The 19233-nt window shown below is 42.5% G+C and overlaps 2 protein-coding genes across 3 annotated transcripts in view; both read left to right on the top strand.

Annotated features, from left to right (window-relative positions):
- Stox1 (storkhead box 1) overlaps positions 1–9219 on the top strand; it is a 54247-nt gene extending 45028 nt beyond the window's left edge. Inside the window, exons 2-4 of the mRNA XM_070020964.1 lie at positions 786–938; positions 3668–5972; positions 8863–9219. Coding sequence (XP_069877065.1) covers positions 786–938; positions 3668–5972; positions 8863–9010 — 2606 coding nt within the window. The 3' untranslated portion in view covers positions 9011–9219. The remainder of the gene's footprint in view (positions 1–785; positions 939–3667; positions 5973–8862) is intronic.
- A 7763-nt stretch (positions 9220–16982) lies between these two features.
- Positions 16983–19233, top strand: part of Ddx50 (DExD-box helicase 50) — a 45738-nt gene continuing 43487 nt past the window's right edge. The window contains exon 1 of one of the 2 annotated variants that reach the window (XM_070020960.1): positions 16983–17183. In XM_070020960.1, the coding sequence (XP_069877061.1) occupies positions 17097–17183 (87 nt within the window). In that variant the 5' untranslated portion in view covers positions 16983–17096. Of the gene's footprint in view, positions 17184–17530; positions 17628–19233 lie in introns of those variants that run through there. The other variant, XM_070020961.1, reaches the window with a different exon arrangement.

The raw sequence follows: 19233 nt of genomic DNA, 5'->3' as shown, positions 1-19233 counted from the left end.
TTAATGGGAGAGTCACATGGACTTTTTTTTTTGACTGAGCTGGCTTTAAGCTGAATCCTGAGAGCTCAGCCTCCTTAGGAGCTAGGATTACAGGTATGAGTTATCGGTGCTGGGTTATTTTATTTGCTTTTAACCTTGAGACATTACTTGAGCTTTTTATAACTTTATTTATCTTAAGTACAGGAGCAGCATTGCCACCTCTTTCCTTTGTCAGATAGCTGCCATGAAAATGTGTTTGTTTGTTTGTTTTTTGTGGGACAGGGGGCTTGAACTCTGGACCTATGCACTGACTCTGAGCTCTTCTACTAAAGGCAAGTGCTCTACCACTTGAGCCACAGTGCCACTTCTGGTTTTCTGGTGGGCAATTGGAGATAAAGAGGCTCACAGACTTTTCTGCCTGGGCTGGCTTTGAACCTCGATCCTCAGGTCTCAGCCTCCTGAGTAGCTAGGATTACAGGGGTGAGCCATTGGCACCTGGCTAAAATGTGTATATTTTGAGAGACCGGAACAGCTGTATAACTATGCCTGACCTCCTGAATTCTCTCAGATAGAAATTTACTGTCTTGCTTGGAGAGTAGTGACAGACGCTATACATTTCAAAGAAGTAGAGACTACAATGTAAACCTTTCCTTCCATAGTTTTTCTATTGTACATGTCATCTGAACAGACAGAATAAAGACTGATGAAAGAAGAGCAATTCCACCTTCTAGTCTATATAACTGTCCTAGTTTGCAACAGTTCTTATTGTCAGATTTATCACCTACATTTTTAAAATCTCTACTTAGGTGATGTTTTTCCCGTGCAAATGAACCCCATAGATCAGTCTCAGTTTGTGCCCTTGGCTGAAGTTGTTTGCTGTGCTATATCTGATATGAATGCAGCTCAGATTGTAGTAACACAGGAATCACTTTTGGAGCATTTGATGAAGCATTATCCAGGTAAGCAGTTGTTTTTTTTTTCTCTTTGTAGTTCATGCATTTGGTTTCTGTTTATAATCTTAGTTACAGATACCCTAGATGGTATCCATATTTAATTCTACAGAGTCTTATGTCAGAACACTGCCAGAAAAAGTCCTGCCTCAAGAGATTTGGTAAGGTTATTTCCCTTACTTTCTAAATCAACTTCTCAAAAGTAAAAAAAATTTTTTTTTTGGGTCTGGTCGTGGGGCCTGAATTCTGGGCCTGGGCGCTGTCCCTCAGCTCTTCAGCTCAAGGCTAGCGCTCTACCACTTGAGCCACAGCGCCACTTCCATCTTTTTTCTTTTTGTTTATGTGGTGCTGAGGAATGGAGCCCAGGGCCTCAGGCATGCAAGGTAAGAGCTCTACCACTGAGCCACCTTCCCAGCCCATCAAAAGTAAATAAATGTTTATGGCAATAAATAAGACTTTTAAGAAATGGAGTGAAAAAGGAAAGAAAAATTTCCTCTCTTCCTAATTCCCAATTTTCTACTACCGCTTCCTAGAGGTGAAAGTTTTTTGTTTTTTTTTTGTAGTTCTTATTTATGCTATCATAAATTGTATTTTTTTGTGGGTAGGGCAGAGTTTAAACTTAGGGCCTGGATCTCGTTATGCAGGCACTCCACCACTTGAACCACTCTTCCACACCAATAAATTGTATTTGAACAATATATATAAAATGTTAAATAAGTATGTATATCTCTACATATATCCCTTTTATAACAAATGGGATCATTCTATATATTCTTTGCTTTTTCTTAGAAAAAGTGAAGTCTGGCTGGGAATGTGGCTCGGTGGAAGAGAGCTTGCCTAGCATACATGAAGCTCCAGGCTTGATTTCTCAGTACCACATAAACAGAAAAAAGCCTGAAGTGGCGCTGTGGCTCAAATGGCAGAGCACTAGCCTTGAGCCATAGAAGCTCAAGGACATTGCCCAGGCCCTGGGTTCAAGCCTTAGGACTGGCAAAAAAAAAAAAAAAAAATTGAAGTCATGAGACAGTGGTTTTTAAATTTTTCCATATTTGCTTATCTATAATACTTTCCAGCCAGTTGAGTTTACTCAAGCCTGTAACCTTAGCAACTTAGGAGGCTGAGATAAAGAGGAGCCAAGTTTGAGGCTAGCTTGGGCAAAAGGTTTGCAATGTCCATTTTCAGTCAATGGTGGTGGGTACATGCCTGTCATCCTAACTACACAGAAAAGCATAAATAGGATCATGGTTCCACCTGAGCAAAAATATTTGAAAAATCAGGCAAAAAACTCTGGAGATGTTGGGCACCATGGGCTCAGACCTATAATTGTAGCTACTAAGGAGGCTGAAATTTGGGGATTCAGATTTGAAGCCAGCCTAGGCAGGAAAGTCTGTGAGACTTATCTAATATACTACCAAAAGAGCTGGAAGTGGAGCTGTGGCTTAAGTGGTAGAGTGCAAGCCTTGAGCAAAAAGCAGCTCAGGGACAATGCCCAGACCCTGACTTCAAGCCCCAGGACTAGCATATGAAAAAGTGGGTTCTGAGGTAGTATCTGCTTTGCAAACTCAAAACCCTAAGTTCAAACCCTAGTATTGCTGAATAAACAAACAAAAAACACTTCCCCTAAGCTGCATTCCCACCTACTCAGCAGGATCATGGTTCAATGCAAAAAGTTTGACGGAAGAGTTTTTAATAAAATCTATCTCAACAAAAAGAAAGCCAGAGTTGGTGGCTCACACTTGTCATTCTTGTCAACTCAGCTACACAGAAGGCATGAATAGAAGTAAGATACAGGCTGATCTGGGCAAAAAACTCTATACCCTACCTGAAAAATAACTAAAGTAAAAAGGGCAGGGGTGCATGAATCAAGTAGTTAAGTACCATTCTAGCAAATATGAGTTCAAAGTTCAGTATTGGAAAGCAAACACTTTCTTCAACATTTTACCCTTTTTTTTTTTCTTCAATACTAGAGTTTGAACCTAGGACTTCATGCTTGTGAGGCATGTACCCTAACAGTGAATCACATCTCTATTCCTCAAAAGTTCAAACTGGATTTGTAATTGAGTAAATCCAGATTTTTCTTTTCATTTCTTTTCTTTCTTTTTTTGTTGTTGGGGCTTGAACTCTGGGTCTGGGTGCTTTCCCTGCGCTCTTCAGCTCAAGGCGAGGGCTTTACCACTTGGGCCACGCACCACTTCCGGTTTTCTATTGGTTTATTGGTGATAAGAGTCTTACCGAGTTTCCTGCCTGGGCTGGCTCTGAACCATGACCTTCAGATCTCAGCCTCCTGAGTAGCTAGGATTACAGGTGTGAGCCACCAGTGCCTGGCTCAGCTTTCTTTTCTAACCTTTTCTAACACTAACCTAATCATATATCTTTTTAGGGAAAAACTTACATAGCTATTGTTTAATTAAATTATGAATATTATTTTTGGCATTTTAATTACAAATATTGTGTTACACTCAAACAAATGGTTTGACCTCAGCTCTCTCAATTAGCTTTTTTTTTTGCTTCTGGATGGTGTTTTACCACTTGAGCTACACTTCCACTTACAGCTTTTTGTTGTTTAATTGGCGATAAGAGTCTCATAGACTTTTCTGCCAGGAGTGGTTTCAAACTATGATCCTTAGATTTCAGCCTCCTGAGTAGCTAGGATTATAGGCTTGAGTCATCAGCACCTGGTATTTCTTAAATTATTTCTTATTCAAAATCTGTTGATGTAAAATACTTGTTTGTTTTAGGAATTGCAGTTCCACCCCAGGATATTCTATACACCACGCTAGGAGCTCTGATTAAAGAAAGGAAGATTTATCACACTGGAGAAGGATACTTCATAGTTACACCTCAGACTTACTTCATCACAAATACAAGTTGCCAGGAAGATAAGAGAATACTTCTGTCAAAAGAAGACTGTCTGGTGCCTACTTCTGTGACCTATCTGGTGAACTTGGAGAGCTGTACAGAGTTGGCCAAAGAGAAGGCTGCCCCCATTTCCCATTGTCCCTCCTGCCAGTGTTTTTCTGACATGTGCATTCAAGACATTGAAGACCCAACAAGTGTTGCAGAAGTGACTAGAAAAGGCCAAAAAAGTCCAGGGGAATCTGTACCTTTGGTTCAGAACCAGGAAGTTTCAGCATCTCAAGACACTCACATCTGTGATAGCCCCAAATCTTTACCATACACAAAAGACAAAGAAAAAGGCAGAAAGTTTGGCTTTGGTTTCTTATGGCGCAGTATATCCAGAAAGGAGAAGCCCAAAGCTGGGCACAGCAGCTTCTCGGCACAGTTCCCTCCTGAAGAATGGCCTGTCCGAGATGAAGATAACTTGGACAATCTTCCCCGACATGTTGAACATGAGATAATCAAAAGAATTAACCCTGTGCTGACTGTTGACAATTTAATCAAACATACCCTCCTAATGCAAAAAGATGAAGAACAGAAAAAATGTAATAGCCAGGGTACTTCCACTGATAGGCTGACAGCTAGACCTAAATGTCTTTTGAAAGAGGGAGTTACCAGGAGGCAGGGTCGGTCAGCAAAGCCTCGCAGGCAGGGCCATACTCATAGGGGCAGACATAAAGCCCGGAGCCAGGGAAGCATTAGACTGGAAAAGCACTCCAGGTGTCCTGCTGCCCAGCCTACCTATGGCATTAAAAGTCCCAATGAAGGAGAAGTTCAGAAACTACCTGGCGAGAATCCAGCTGTTCTAGGTTCCCACTTGATTTACAAAAAGCGAATCAGTAATCCTTTCCAAGGCTTGTCTCTCCGAGGGAGCCCAATAACCACAGGGCACTACATTCAGAAGACCAGTCATCTGAAATCTAGTCAGACTGGACCAAAGGAAAAGCCTTTCCAAAGGACAAGGTCATCAGATCCCTCAGGAATCTTTGATCATGAAGCCCAACAGCCATCTGCTGAGCAATGTTATGATAAACAGAAAGCAGAGTCCACTTATATGACTGACTCTACTGTCCAGCCTCCTGGTGATGACTTCAGAGGTAGTCTCTTAAATTACCCTCAAGGTGGTGCTTCACAAAATGACAGCCATTGCTGTTCTGTGAAAGAGAGCATGTTGAGATGTGATGTCTCTAATGGAGAAAACAAGGAAATCCCTGAAGTCTTGAGGAAAAGCCACTTTGACAAATTAGGAGAGGGAAAAGAAACACAGACTATCCTCCCATCACAAGGTTCCTCTTTAGACCTGACATCCTCTGCTTGTAGACAAATCAACAAAACAACACATCAATTTCAAAACCTTGGTCTCTTAGATTACCCAGTTGGTGAGAGCCATTTGAGACAGGACAGAGACTCAGAACTAATGAGAAAGGCATTTATCCTGGAGACGGAGACTGCGAATCAAGAAAATGAAAGGCTTTCTGATGATGGTCATGTCTTGTATCCTGATGAAGTGGAGGATGATGATGGGGCCTGCAGTTCATTATATCTAGAGGAGGATGACTTTTCTGAGAATGATGACTTGTGTCAAATGCTGCCTGGACATACTCAGTATTCCTTTGCAGGTGGAAGCAAGTGGAATCATTTAGAAAAGCCAAAAATGGCTGAGAGACCTCTGAATGAGTATAGTAGCAAAATAGGTAGGATTGAGCCTGAGGTGCTTAAAAGAAATGAATGTTATAAACCCACTGGGTTGTTTACAAACCCAGGTGAAAGCCCCAATCTTAATCTTTCTGATGACAGCTGTGTCCTAAATTTAGGGACCCGGATTAGTTTTAACTCTGAAGAAGAATCTAACATTGCTAAATGTATACAGTCTTCCACACCTACTGATAGTTTATTTGATTACTATAGTGCAAGGAAAACTAGTTCTGACACTGAAACCCTTCAGGGTTCTGTTGCTGACACCGGAAAGAAACGAATTAGCTGGAGTCAGAGCCTTCAGAATCAGGAATTGAGAAAACATTTCACACAAAAGTTAGAACTTTTCAATATGCCAGTGTTGGCTCAGGATATTCAGCATGAACATAATCACTTGGAAGGCACAGAAAACCATAGCATGGCAGGAGATAGTGGAATAGATTCTCCACGGTAAGTGCACATTAAAATGTCTAATTAGCCACTCCCCCAAGGTTGCACTTAAACTCAAGGGCATAGTGAATTGCCCTTGTGAATATACTACTGGTAAAAAAAAAAATTGTCACCCTTTTTTCTTTTTTTTTTTTTTTTTTTTTTTTTTGGTCCAGTCGTGGGGCCTGAACTCTGGGCCTAGGCGCTGTCCCTCAGCTCTTCAGCTCAAGGCTAGCGCTCTACCACTTGAGCCACAGCGCCACTTCCGGCTTTTTATTTCCTGCTTATGTGGTGCTGAGGAATCGAACCCAGGGCCTCATGCATGCAAGGCAAGCACTCTACCACTGAGCCACCTCCCCAGCCCTAATTGTCACCCTTTTATGAATAATTTAAAGTTACAATCAGATCACATCTACTAGGATAGAGTTAATTTTTAATGTGAACCAAATTTTATTTGTCCAAAAATCTTTCATTATTTCTAAAATTAGAAAACATTTTCTAAAAACCAAGCACTTTGAGTGTTAAGGTTGGAAATTTTCACTTGCATTTCTGAATTTATACAGGTTGAGAAAGAGATGTCACTTTTCCACTAATGTTTTTCCCATCAACTTGCTTAAATAACTTTACTCAGATTTATAAGAGTAATATGTTCATAATAGGACATTTCAGAAGTACTGAGGGCTGGGGTTTAGCTTCGTGGTAGAGGACATGCAGACATGAGGTTCTAGATTCAATTCCCAGCACCCCCAGAAAAATAATACCAAAAATTTTAAATGCCTTTAATGATCCTATTTTTTCAAAATCCTTTCTTCTTTGATTCATTTATAACACTTCAATCTGAATATATAGATCTCTGTATATTTTGGCTCATTGTTACTAATTTGCATTTTTCTTAATAGCTTATCATGAACATTTACTCAGTTTTTTAAAATAGTCATTCTAGGGCTGGGAAGGTGGCTCAGTGGTAGAGCGCTTGTCTTGCATGCATGAGGCCCTGGGTTTGATTCCTCACACATAAGCAGAAAAAAAAAGCTGGAAGTGGCGTTGTGGTTCAAGTGGTAGAGCACTAGCTTTGAGGTGAAGAGCTCAGGGACAGCACCCAGGCCCAGAGTTCAGGCCCCACAACCAACCCCCTTCCCCCCCCCCCCCCCACAAATCAGGGAAATTACGTGCAATTGAAAAATGAGCAAATTCCTTTTTAAATATTGCTTGGATTGGGCTTGGAGGCATGGCTCTGTTGGTAGAGTGCTAGCCAAGGAGCAAAGTATAAAGTACCGAGTTCAAGTACCAGTCTCTGAACAAAAAAAATTGCTTTTTAAATATCTTTCTTGAGATTCTTATAAGTGTAATTATTAAAAATTACTGTAGACAAGGACAGACAAAATAACATTTGAATACCAACTGTATACTATAATTGTTATGTCTAAGATTTGGGGAATAGAGATGAACAGGATATAGTTGGTACCTATAGGAAGCCTAGAATTTATTTAGTTGAGGAAACCTACTAACAAGGTAAATAAGTAGATCTTGAGAAAAAAAGTGTAAATTCTTTTTTTTTTGGGGGGGGGAGGGTCCGGTCGTAGGGCCTGAACTCTGGGCCTGGGCGCTGTCCCTCAGCTCTTCAGCTCAAGGCTAGTGCTCTACCACTTGAGCCACAGTGCCACTTCTGGCTTTTTTTTTTCTTTTTGCTTCTATGGTGCTGAGGAATCGAACCCAGGGCCTCAGGCATGCAAGGCAAGCGCTCTACCACTGAAGCCACCTTCCCAGACTGAGCATAAATTCTTTATAACTTTCAAATATATGTGAAAATAAGAGTGATAGGTGAAGGCTGTGCAGTATCTCATGCTTGTAGTTCCAGCTACTTAGGAGGTGGGTTTCAAGAAAAGTTTAGGACAGTCTGATCTGTTTATGACTGGAGTTACTAACTCCAGTCTGAGTTAGTAATAGCTTCATCCCCACTACCTTCTTCTTTTTTTTCCAGGTCCTGAGGCTTGATTCAGGGCCTGTCTCTGAGCTGTATCTGAGCTTTTTTTCTCAGGGCTAGCACTCTACCACGTGAGCCACGGCGCCACTTCCAGCCTTTTGTTATGTGGCACTCTAACACTAAGCCACATTCTAAGCCCATCCCCACTATCTTTAACAAGCAAGTTATCCCTGGTGGATCACACCTATAATCTCAGTTATGTGCCTTCTACATAACTGGATTGCAGTCCAGGCTGGCTTGAAAAATAACTAAAGCAAAAAGGACTAGGTATCTCAAAGCCCTGAGTTCAAATCCTAGTACCACTATATGAAATAAATAGCAGTGTTAAGGTATAACTCAATGGTAGAATGCGTGCTTCATGAATGGGTTGAAGCAAGACATGTGGGTAGATAGGGATCAGAGTTTACAGTTCCTGGGAAAAGATCATTATCAATGTGAAAAATGCAATAGTTTTCCGTCTTCTCAAAATAGTAAATTATATAGCAAGATATACATATTGGCCACTTTGCATGTATAGAAAATTTTTTCAGAGAATTCATTTTTTCTGGCTAGAGTATAATTTGATATTGGATCTGAGAACTTGTTTAAAGTGTCAAATATTGAGATACTATACTGTAGTCTTTAAAATGTAAAGAGCACTTTATATTTTAGAAGGTTAAGTTATTTGATAAATGTATCTTAGTTTAATTGATAAATGTGCCATAAGGTTAACTAAGTTTGACCTTCAAATTACATTTATCATATAAGCCCTTCAAAGTAAATGAATGAGAACTGGTACATGCTTCAAGTGGTAGAACACTTGCCTAGCAAGTGTGTGTTCCTGAGTTCAATTCCCAGTACCTCCAAAGAAAATAAAATTATAGTAGTTTGAATAGCATACCAGGTACCTTTTGAAGACAATAATTCTTTCATTTTTAATATCTCTAGGACACAGAGCCTGACATCTAATATTTCAGTCAGTTTGGATGAATTTAAAAGACGACAGAATTTTCAGAAGAAATTTGAAGGCACAAAGAACAGTCAGACACTCACATCTAATTCCCTACTACAACTAACTCCAGTCATAAATGTTTAATTATATTTTGGAAACTTTTTCTAAAAATGTACAGTGTTACTATGGAGCTCTTTAAGTGAATATATAAGAATCCTCCAAAGCCAAGCATATATACTATTAACCTTATCACATTCTACTAACTGGCTTTTTTCCTTTTTGATATTTTAGAGCATTTTTTTTGTATTTTACTAGGAACTTATTAGTTTATAGATTGCAATAAAATAACATGGATTCATGGGTCTTTTTTCCAATTAAACGTTTTCAATTTTCATTTATTGGTTTCTCAAATGCATAGTTTAATACCCAGGAGTAAGTGACTTTATCTGCACTAATATTGAGTTGGTAAGTGACTTTATCTGCACTAATACTGAGTTTGTAGGTTATTTGAATCTCACCAGATTTAAACAAAAAATGTAGAAAACTGTTAAGGATTGGTAAAAATCTTTAACATTAGAAATTTATTTTTGTGACTTTGCAGTAAGAATTCCTTTTATCCAATCATTGCTGCCAGATCTTTTCTTCAACCAGCTTGAACATGAACAAAATGGCCACAAATATGATTGAGAAGTGTCTACAACTCCTGCTGCAGTAGATGTTTGGTTCTTCCTACATTTTAGGCTCTACCTATATATATAGCCTGACTTTCAGTGAAACATCAAATAATGGAGCTAGAAAGAATGGTTGCTGGATGATGTGTAATAGGGAGTTCAAAATTAAAGAGATTTAGAGAAAAGATTCAAGGTAGCTGACAAACATTTAACAATTCATTTACATTTTCATCCATTTCTGCTCATAAAGCTATATAATAACTTTTCCAGAATCTTTTCTGGCAGCCTTTTCAGATCAAGTGGATGGTAAGTTACCCTGAATTTGGCTGGATGTGGAATCAAGACTGGTTTCAGGATGTCAGGATGGTGGTGCTGACTTATGGTTGAAGGGATTTTTTTTTTCTGTGTGCTAAGGATTGTCAAAGTTTTAGATCTCAAGAAAAATTGACTAATTGGAAAGTGTCTTTCCAGCTCTTCCTAATTATAATGAAGGCCAGAGTGAAGCCCAGCACTGTTGGGAGCTACATGCAAACATTGTGGGTGTGCATAAGAGGGGAAGCAAGATTTGCTCTTCTGTTTAGCAGTGGTCACACCATTCTTTCCATTATTAGATTTCAATGTAATCTGTTCAGTCTAGTCTATCATGGCCTTCCAAATTTATGGTCATAAGGACATTTGCAGCCCTACTCAAGGTACCAAGAGAAGTAATCTGGCATAGAAAAGATTTGTGGGGAGGTAAAGGCAGAAGCATGTTTTCAAAGGGTCTTACAGAATCAGCATCAGTGAATGGAAGTTTGGAGAAAGATTTCAACTCTGTATGAAGAACTTGATGTTTGTTGAGTATCTGAAGATGAAGCAGATGGTTTTGTAAAATAATGAGTTTCCTTTTTTTTTGGTCGGCCATGGGGTTGAACTCTGGGCCTGGGCGCTGTCCCTCAGCTCTTCAGCTCAAGGCGAGCACTCTACCATTTGAGCCACAGTGCCAGTTCTGGTTCTCTAGTGGTTTATTGGAGATAAGAGTCTCATGGACTTTCCTACCCGGGCTGGCTTTGAACCCCGAACCTCAGATCTCAGCCTCCTGAGTAGCTAGGATTACAGGCGTGAGCTACCAGCGCCCAGCGAGTTTCTCATTATTAAGGGCAATCAAGCAGATGTTTGGTGATCCTTTTATATCTTAGTTTTTTCCCCCCACTAAACAGAATGGCTAAAGTAGGTATTTTGAAGAATTCTGTGTGTGTGTGTGTGCACGTGTGTGTGTGTGTGTGTATGTGTGTGTGTGTGTGTGTTTGGTGCCAGTACTAGGGCTTGAACACAGTGTTTTTTGGACACTGTCCCTTACTTTTTCATTGCTTAAGGCAGATGTTCTACCTCTTGAGCCACAGCTCTACTTCCAGCTTTTTGCTGGAAGAGTTTCTCAGATTTGTCTGCTGGTTTCAAACCTAGATCTCAGGTCTGAGCTTCCTGAGTAGGATTACAGGTGCCACAGCTCCAAGGCTAAGGTCTTATGCTTCTAAGATTCAGTGAGGATCTTATAGTTAGCTCATGTAAGAATCCCAGTTATTGGGGACTGGGAAAGTGGCTCAGTGGTAGAGTGCTTGTCTTGCATGCATGAGGTCCTGAATTCGATTCCTCAGTACCACATAAGCAGAAAAAGCCAGAAGTGGTGCTGTGGCTCAAGTGGTAGAGCGTTATTCTTGAGCTGAAGAGCTGAGGGACAGCACCCAGGCCCAGAGTTCAAGCCCCACAACTGGCCAAAAAACAAACAAACAAAAGAATCCCAGTTATTGGGCTGGGAAGGTGGCTCAGTGGAAGAGCGCTTGCCTTGCATGCATGAGGCCCTGGGTTCGATTCCTCAGTACTACATAAGCAGAAAAAAAAGAAGCTGGAAGTGGCTCTGTGGCTCAAGTGGTAGAGTGCTAACCTTGAGCTGAAGAGCTGAGGGACAGCGCCCAGACCCAGAGTTCAGGCCCCACGACTGGACCCACCCCCTCCCCCCAAAAAAAGAATCCCAGTTATTGCTACCAGTTCTCCATTTCTTCACCTATCCCTGTCAGTCTTTGAAAAAGGAGCACAACAACTGTGTTTCATCTTAAGTTTTTGAACTGGAACAAGTCTCCTCATGTGTGAGGAATCCAAAATTATTTCCGGCTCTACTCACATCTAGGTACTAAAGAAACATACTGGGGGGGGAGGGGGCTGGGAAGGTGGTTCAGTGGTAGAGCACTTGCATGCATGAGGCTCTGGGTTCCATTCCTCAGCACCACATAAGCAAAAAGAAAAAAGCCGGAAATGGCGCTGTGGCTCTAATGGTAGAGCGCTAGCCTTAAGCTGAAGAGCTGAGGGACAGCGCCCAGGCCCAGAGTTCAGGCCCCACGACCGGACCCCCCCAAAAAAAATACTGGGTGAATTTTGGCACTCTGCATTTAGCTGTATTAAGTGAAGCCTATTATGAGAACAAAAGATTTGACTTCCTTCTATAAAATTAATATAATCACAAATACTAATGGAAATAGATGCTACTAAATTGTTTCAGAGATTATTTTCTTAAAATAGGTGGTTTACATCCCCTCCCCATAGCCTCTGTAGTGTTCTAAGGAACCTTAGTTCTTGATGCTTTTTGTTTTACTAAAGTTTGAACTTAAGGCCTTGAACTACATAGACTGTTGCTCTATGTCTTCAGCAATGCTTTTTTGCTAATTATTTTGGAGATGGTCTAGTGAACTTTTCTGCACAGGCTTTTAGGGCTCAGACCTCTGAATAGCTAGAATTACAGGTGGGAGCCAACAGGGACCATCTCTTGACTTGCTCTTTATGGTTATTTTCTTGTTTTTAAATTGTGTGTGTACCGGTACTGGCTTAAAACTTGAGTTGTGTGCTCTCACTTGACTTTTTTTTTTTTTTTTGTACCAGTCTTAAAACTTGAACTTAGGGTCTGGGGCTGTTACTGAGCTTTTGTGCTCAAAGGCTAGCACTCTACCAATTGAACCACAGCTCCACTTCTGGCTTTTTGGTGGTTAGTTGGAGATAAGACTCTCCTGGACTTTCTTGTCCAGGCTGGCTTCAGACTAAGATCTTTAGATCTGAGCTTCCTAAGTAGGTAGGAATATAGGCATGAGCCACCAGAACCCAGTTAATATTCTATTATTTTAGTCTTGCTATGTAGGCGAGGCTGGGCTTGAATTCTCCATCCTCTTCCACCTTCCTAGAAGTGCCTATCACAGGTGTGTACCACTAAGTCTCAAATCTCAAATTTCTTTTCTATTATAGCCTATTTATTCTGTGTGTGTCTCTCTCCTGTACTAGTACTGGGGTTTGAACTTTTCCCCTCAAGGCTTGTACTCTTGCCACTTGAACCATACCTCCACTTAGGCTTTTGCTGTTTAATTGGAAGTTAACCAGGCTTTTCTATCTGGGCTTGCTTCAAACTAGTACAGTCTTCAGGTCTCAGCCTTTTGAGTAGCTAGGATTACAGGTATGAGCCACCAGCACCTGGCTCTATCTCTATTCTACAAAGAGAAAACTGTTCTTTCAAGGCAGGTTGATGATCTGAGCTTTGGAGACATAAATTTGAATCCCATTTCTAACCTTTAGTAGCTGTATGATGAAGCAAGTTACCAAACTTCTATGGTAAAAGGGAAATAGTAATGATGTCAGCCTGACCATATTCTTTAAGTTTGGGGATAATGTATCAAAAGTTCTACGTGTATTTGTAGGTATATTGTCACAAAACTTGCCTGGTAGTTACATAGCTGAATTCAGTCCGTTTCTGTCACATCTGGAATCATTCCATTACAGATTCATTCCTTAGGTAAGATTAAAGAAAATACTTTCCAGAAATATCTGGGAAAAGTTTTGTCTTTAGCTAACAAATATTTAGCTATTTTTTCTATAAAAAGGAATACAATCTGACATGTGGGCTTAGACATTATAGGCATTCATGTAATGTGAGGTAACATCCTCAGTGATGCGTATCTTCTCAGACTGTAGGAATTTCTCAGAAAGTAACTTGACACTCTACAATATTCACAAACTGCAATTTCTTCACCCAACTCCTGGTTAATTAAAATATTTTCTTTGCCAGTCATTGAAAATATACCAGCTCAAAAATGTAATCCATGCTCAGGTATTGTAAGGCTATATGTGTATTTTACTCATAGATGGTCATGAATCAATTATCACTAAATGCAATTTACTAAATGCAATTTAGCAGACAAAAATGTTACAAAATGTCACATCCCTCAGGAACAAAAACAATGGAAAAGACTGAAGCACTGTGCTTTGCCACCTCATACAGTTATGTGAGAATAGAGAAGATAGGAGGTTGCCTAGCAGGATGGGAAAGAGAGATATCAAGCAAGAAGGGAGTATCCAAGACACACCACTAGCCATTCACATAGCTTTCTTCCTTTTGAAATCTAAACATTTTCCCTTCATCAGAAGCAGTTTCTGTAATGGGTAATAGTGCCCTCTTCTGGGATAACTGATATGACTGAAGCTTTCACTCTTACAGCTGGATTCAAAACATACGTATGACTTAACTAAAGGAATAACAGGATGAGATATGTGGCTGAAGGAATAGAGAACAAGCCTAGCAAGTACAAGGCCCTGAGTTCAAACCCTATCGCACCAAAAATGTTTTGAATTAAAAGGTACATACATAAAGGGACACGTGATAAGTATGTTTAAAAATGTCTCTTTTCCAATGCTGTGAAAGCCTCCAGCTGGTGTGAACATCTCTATACCCCAATTTCTTTAGTTCCGTGCTATCGGCTCATCTTCCCAATTTGCTGCACCAGTGGTACTATTGCTTCTCTAATACCAAGATTTTAAAGTTGAATTGGCCAAGGTTACCTAGCTAACAGTGGCAGTGTTACTCTCTTCCCTTGAATTCTTCCTATTTACACTCAATTTACACTCTCTTCACTCAATCTTATTTCCAGTGTCTCAATTTATAGCTGCTGTTTAAATTATTTCCCTATCATAACATTTAAAATGGTTCAGTTCCTCATCACCAAAGTTTGACATGCAGATGCAAAATGCAGTATAAAAATGGCTTTTACCTTTCTACTTTCTATGGAGAAAAATTAAAATGTAGTCTTTAGTTTCAAAAATAACCAGAGACAAGTTATTTAGAAAGTTCATCTTGTTTTTATATCCTAAAAGTCAGTTTAATAAAGTAAGGACTAAGACAAGACAAGGAACTTTATAGAAATTTAGAAATGAGACTAGCATATAAAGCACTTTTTTTTATGGGGGGGTGCTGGTCGTGGGGCTTGAACTCATCAGGACCTGGGGGCTGTGTGTGAGAATTATTTTGTTCAAGGCTAGTCTAGTGTTCTACCAGCTGAGCCACAACTCCACTTTTGGCTTTTTTGTGGCAATTGGGAGATAGGAGTCTCAGTCCTCCCCGTTTGGGCTGGCTTTGAACCATGATCCTCAGATCTCAACCTCATGGGTAAATAGGATAATAGGCCAAAGAAATTATATCTGTGAAGATAGCCAGAAAATAAAAATGTTCTAATAATTTGGAGCTTGCCATTGTGGTGCATGCATGGAAAACGCAGGAAGCTGAGGCAGGAGAATGCCTAGAACCTAGAGTTCATGATATTTTGAATTATTTTTTAAATTATTCATCCATGATAAGTCATCTTCCCCTTAGTCCAAGATTTTTTTTTTAAATCCCTGTTCTTGTATTTTCTAGTTGACTGAGCAAGTTGGCTATTGAGAACATGGTATAGCACCAAGTATTTTCCAAGTAAGCCGCTCCTTGGGCAAAGATTTCCATGCCCTTTCCACCTAGCACCGAGGCCAAAGGCTCAGAAAGGAAGCATATGTCCCAGCGTTGCTAGTCACAGGCCATTCAAAAGACACTATTGGCACTTGTGAATAGGACAGTCCTTTTTCAGACTTGCTGTTAGCTTTGGCATACATGTAGATACCAAAAAGAGTCCTGAGGAGCCAAAACTTTTAACTCTATCCACGTTTAACCAAAGAGAGCATCGGGGTCTTTTATTCTTCGCCCCGTTTCGTCGGTGTTTCTGTGCACATCAATCTTCTTGCAGGGCAAAAACATGCTAGACTTAGGATGGGCTTGGGGATGAGGCAAAAGGATTTAGAAAAGCAGAAATGTAGAGAAGCTTTACTCTCATTACCTAGGGGAGAAAGATGCTTAAAAAAAAATCATTATCTGAACACTCCTTGCGTTGGGGGTACCGAAGTTACATTCCAACAATCCAGCCCTGACTTGGACCCGGTGCACAATGCTGCACAAAGCCTCAAGCAGTCGCCTCTGTAAGGTGGTTTTAGCCATTCGGTATTCGCGGAAGCCTTTGTAATTCTGCTCGGGTGGCGAGTTCCAGAGGCCAGAACTTCTGATTCGGTACTCAGGAGTAGCTGGGCTGTATTTCTGAAGAGTTCAGAAAGTGCGTCTTAGAATGACAGTCCAAAAAAGGAAATGCTAACGAAGTTATCCTTGGTGCAATTCGTACGATTCAGGGGCAAGCTCATCCCCATCCTGCGGCCAAGAAAAACCATCCATGATATGGGATCTGTGGCCATCACGCCGTCTGCCGAACACCTGGGGCTCGCGGCTGTCTCCCTCTGGGGGTCTCGGCGCTTTCCCGACCCATTGCTTCCCGAAAGCCTCTTCCCACAGCAGCTCTCAGGCCAGCGTGGCTGAGATCCATTCGGGAGCAGGATTCGCCAGTCCTGACGGGGCTCCGACCCATTGTGTGACTTCAGACTTCCACGTATGGCAGACGAGAAGGAAGACTCTCACGCAAACGAACCAAGGCCTAACGCTGCGCCCGCAATCCTGTGCCCAGCGCCTAGCCGCTCCTCGCCGCCAACCTCACGCCCGCCGGACCCGCTCCTACCCCACCGAGCCTCAACGCCAGGCCGTCGGCCACGCGCGCAGCCGTTGAGCGTTAACGCCTCTCCCCCCGCCCCTCACAAATGGGCGGGGCGGAGGCTGCAGCTTCCGGCCGCGAATGGCGAGGCTGCGCGTGGCGCTCCCACCCACCTCAGTACCCACGTGCCAGACGCCGGGCTCTCCCCCTCCCCTCTCCAACTTCCCCCCCCCCCCCACTACCCGTGGTGGTGGGGAGTATATGGTGGAGGAGGTGGTGGCTTCTCAGCCTCCGCGGTGCATACTGGGAAACCTTGGAGGTTCTCCCGGAACGCTAAGGAAAACTGTTCCGAGGGGTGGAGGGTGGGGGGTGGGGGGATAGAAAAGAAGGGAGTGAAACCGAATCCTTCATTCTAATCAGTACGCGCATCCTTTATGGCGATTGGCCACGGTTTTATTCTAGAAGCCAATCACTTCAGAAAAAGGGCGGGGCATTGGAGTCTTCTCACAGTCTTTGGTTGGGAGGTTGCGAGCTGGGTAGAGCGTAAAGCGAAAGTATCGGGATTATTTTCTCCCGCCCTACGGCGCGTTTCCCGGAAGTGACGCACGAGCCTGGCTGGGCGGCCGCCCTACCCCCGCTTCCTTTCACGCTGTCGCCGCCGGTGGGTGGTAGTGCCCACCGCGCCGGGTGGGAGGCTAGTGGCACCCCGTAATGCCTGGGAAACTCCTGTGGGGGGACATTATGGAGCTGGAAGCACCCCTGGAAGAGTCCGAAAGCCTGAAGAAGGAGAGGCAAAAGGTAAGCTGATGATGGGCCGCGCCTCCTTTTGGGCTGCGCCGACTTGGGCGGGGAGGGGAACTGATGAAGGCCTGTCAGGACCGGGCGGGAGCATCCGCTAGTTCTCGCTCGTTCCACCCTCGGCGTCCCGGGAGGTCGCTCGTGATCACTCCCGTCGCCACAGTTCCGACTGGAGAAGGACGGTTTTGGGCTTTGGGCCCTGCGTCCCGTGGCCCTTCAAGTCCTTCGCGTCGGCACCCGAATCTCCCCCCAAACTCCCACCTCCGCGGAATCTGTTTTTTTATTGCCTTGTCTTCCTTTAGCAGCGAGGCCTGTCATTTGGTTTTCCCGGGCCATCTTAGAAGATAATTAGGAAAAATGATTGCCTTGAGTGTGTGTTGCTTCTGTCACCCTGTCCTCTGTGTTTTAATCTTGAGGAAAGCGATCTTAGCCTTGCAAACCTCGGTAAGTCCTTGATGCAGGCTCAAGGAATAGTGTCACAGCCAGCGTTGCCAGGATTTGGCTGTGATGGAGGTCTTGTGGGCTGTATTATTAATAGCCCTTACAGACAGTATTTTCAATCCACAAGTATTTAATGCATCTAATTGGTGCCAGACTCTGTTGATTTAGGTATGTAAAATGTTCTCTGCCCTCTACAAGCCTGTGGAGGAGTAGGAGACTGGGAGGAAAGGGTGAAACAGGATGAAGTGCTGAAAAATACACAAATAGGTTTGTGTGTGTGTGTGTGTGTGTGTGTGCGCGTGTGTGTGTGTGTGTGCGCGTGTGTGTGTGTGCGCGCACGCGCGCGCGCGGTACAGGGACTTGAACTCAGGGCCTTGTCCACAGCTTATGCTCTACCACTTGAGCCATGCCTCCACTCTGGCATTTTTGCTGTTTGTTAATTGGACATAAGAATTTCATGCGGGACTGGGAAGGTGGCTCAGTGGTAGAGTGCTTGCCGTGCATGCATGAGGCCCTGGTTCAATTCCTCAGCACCACATAAGCAGAAAAAACTGGCAGTGGTGCTGTGGCTCAAGTGGTAGAGTGCTAACCTTGAGCTGAAGAGCTGAGGGACAGCCCAGGCCCAGAGTTCAAGCCCCATGACCAGCAAAAAAAAAAAAAAAAAAAAAGAATTACATGCAACTTTACTGTTTAGGTTAGTTTCCAGCTGCAATCCTCAGATCTCAACCTTCTAGCTAGGAATACAGGTGTGGGCTACTGGTGCCAGGCCTTTTTGTGTGTGTGTGCTGGTTATTTTGCAGGCTAATTTTTCTGCATAAGCTGGCTTTGAACCTTGCTCCCTCCTCCAGATCTTAATCTCCAGATCATGCTCTGCTGAGTAGCTACAATTACAAGCAAGAGCCACTGGTGCCCATCTCAGATAAAATTTTTGCAGGAGACATTTAACCTGGAGAAAAAAACATCTGAGGATAAAGGAGCAGTATTTGAAGGCTGAGTTTGATAAAATAATAAGATTTACTCTGTATAGTGTTAGAAAGCAGAAAGCAGCCCTCTAATTTATCACTAAAGGTAAAACTTGGAATTTCACTCAACCAGCCTCCTGTGCGTGCGTGCGTGCGTGCGTGCGTGCGTGCGTGCGTGCGTGCGTGTGTGCGTGCGTGCGTTCGTGCGTGTGTGTGTGCTACTTCTAGGGCTTGGACTCAGGGCCTGAATCTGTCCTGAGCTTTTTTTGCACAAGGCTAGCACTCTGTCAGTTGAGTCACAGCTCCGTTTTAGATTTTTTGTTGTGGTTGTTGGTTGTGGGATTTGAACTCAGGGACTGGGTGTTGTCTATGAGCTCTTTTGCTCAAGGCTAGCACTCTACCACTTTGAGCTACATATCCACTTCTGATTTTCTGGTGGTTAATTGGAGATGAATCTCATGGATTTCACTGCCCAGGCTGGCTTCAAACTACAATTCTCAGATATTAGCCTCCTGAGTAGCATTACAGGTATAAGTTACTGGTACTTGGCTTTTCCCTTTTTTGATGCAAGTGCACTTATTATGAAACAATATCCCCAACCTACAGTTTCTTTTATAGTGGTAAATCTACAGAACTTTATATTTTCG

Source organism: Dipodomys merriami, unplaced genomic scaffold (assembly GCF_024711535.1).
Source record: "Dipodomys merriami isolate MVZ:Mamm:240054 unplaced genomic scaffold, mDipMer1.0.p SCAF_14, whole genome shotgun sequence".
Classification (NCBI taxonomy): domain Eukaryota; kingdom Metazoa; phylum Chordata; class Mammalia; order Rodentia; family Heteromyidae; genus Dipodomys; species Dipodomys merriami.
The sequence above is the reverse complement of the archived record's forward strand: the minus strand, read 5'-3'. Positions and strand labels throughout refer to the sequence as shown.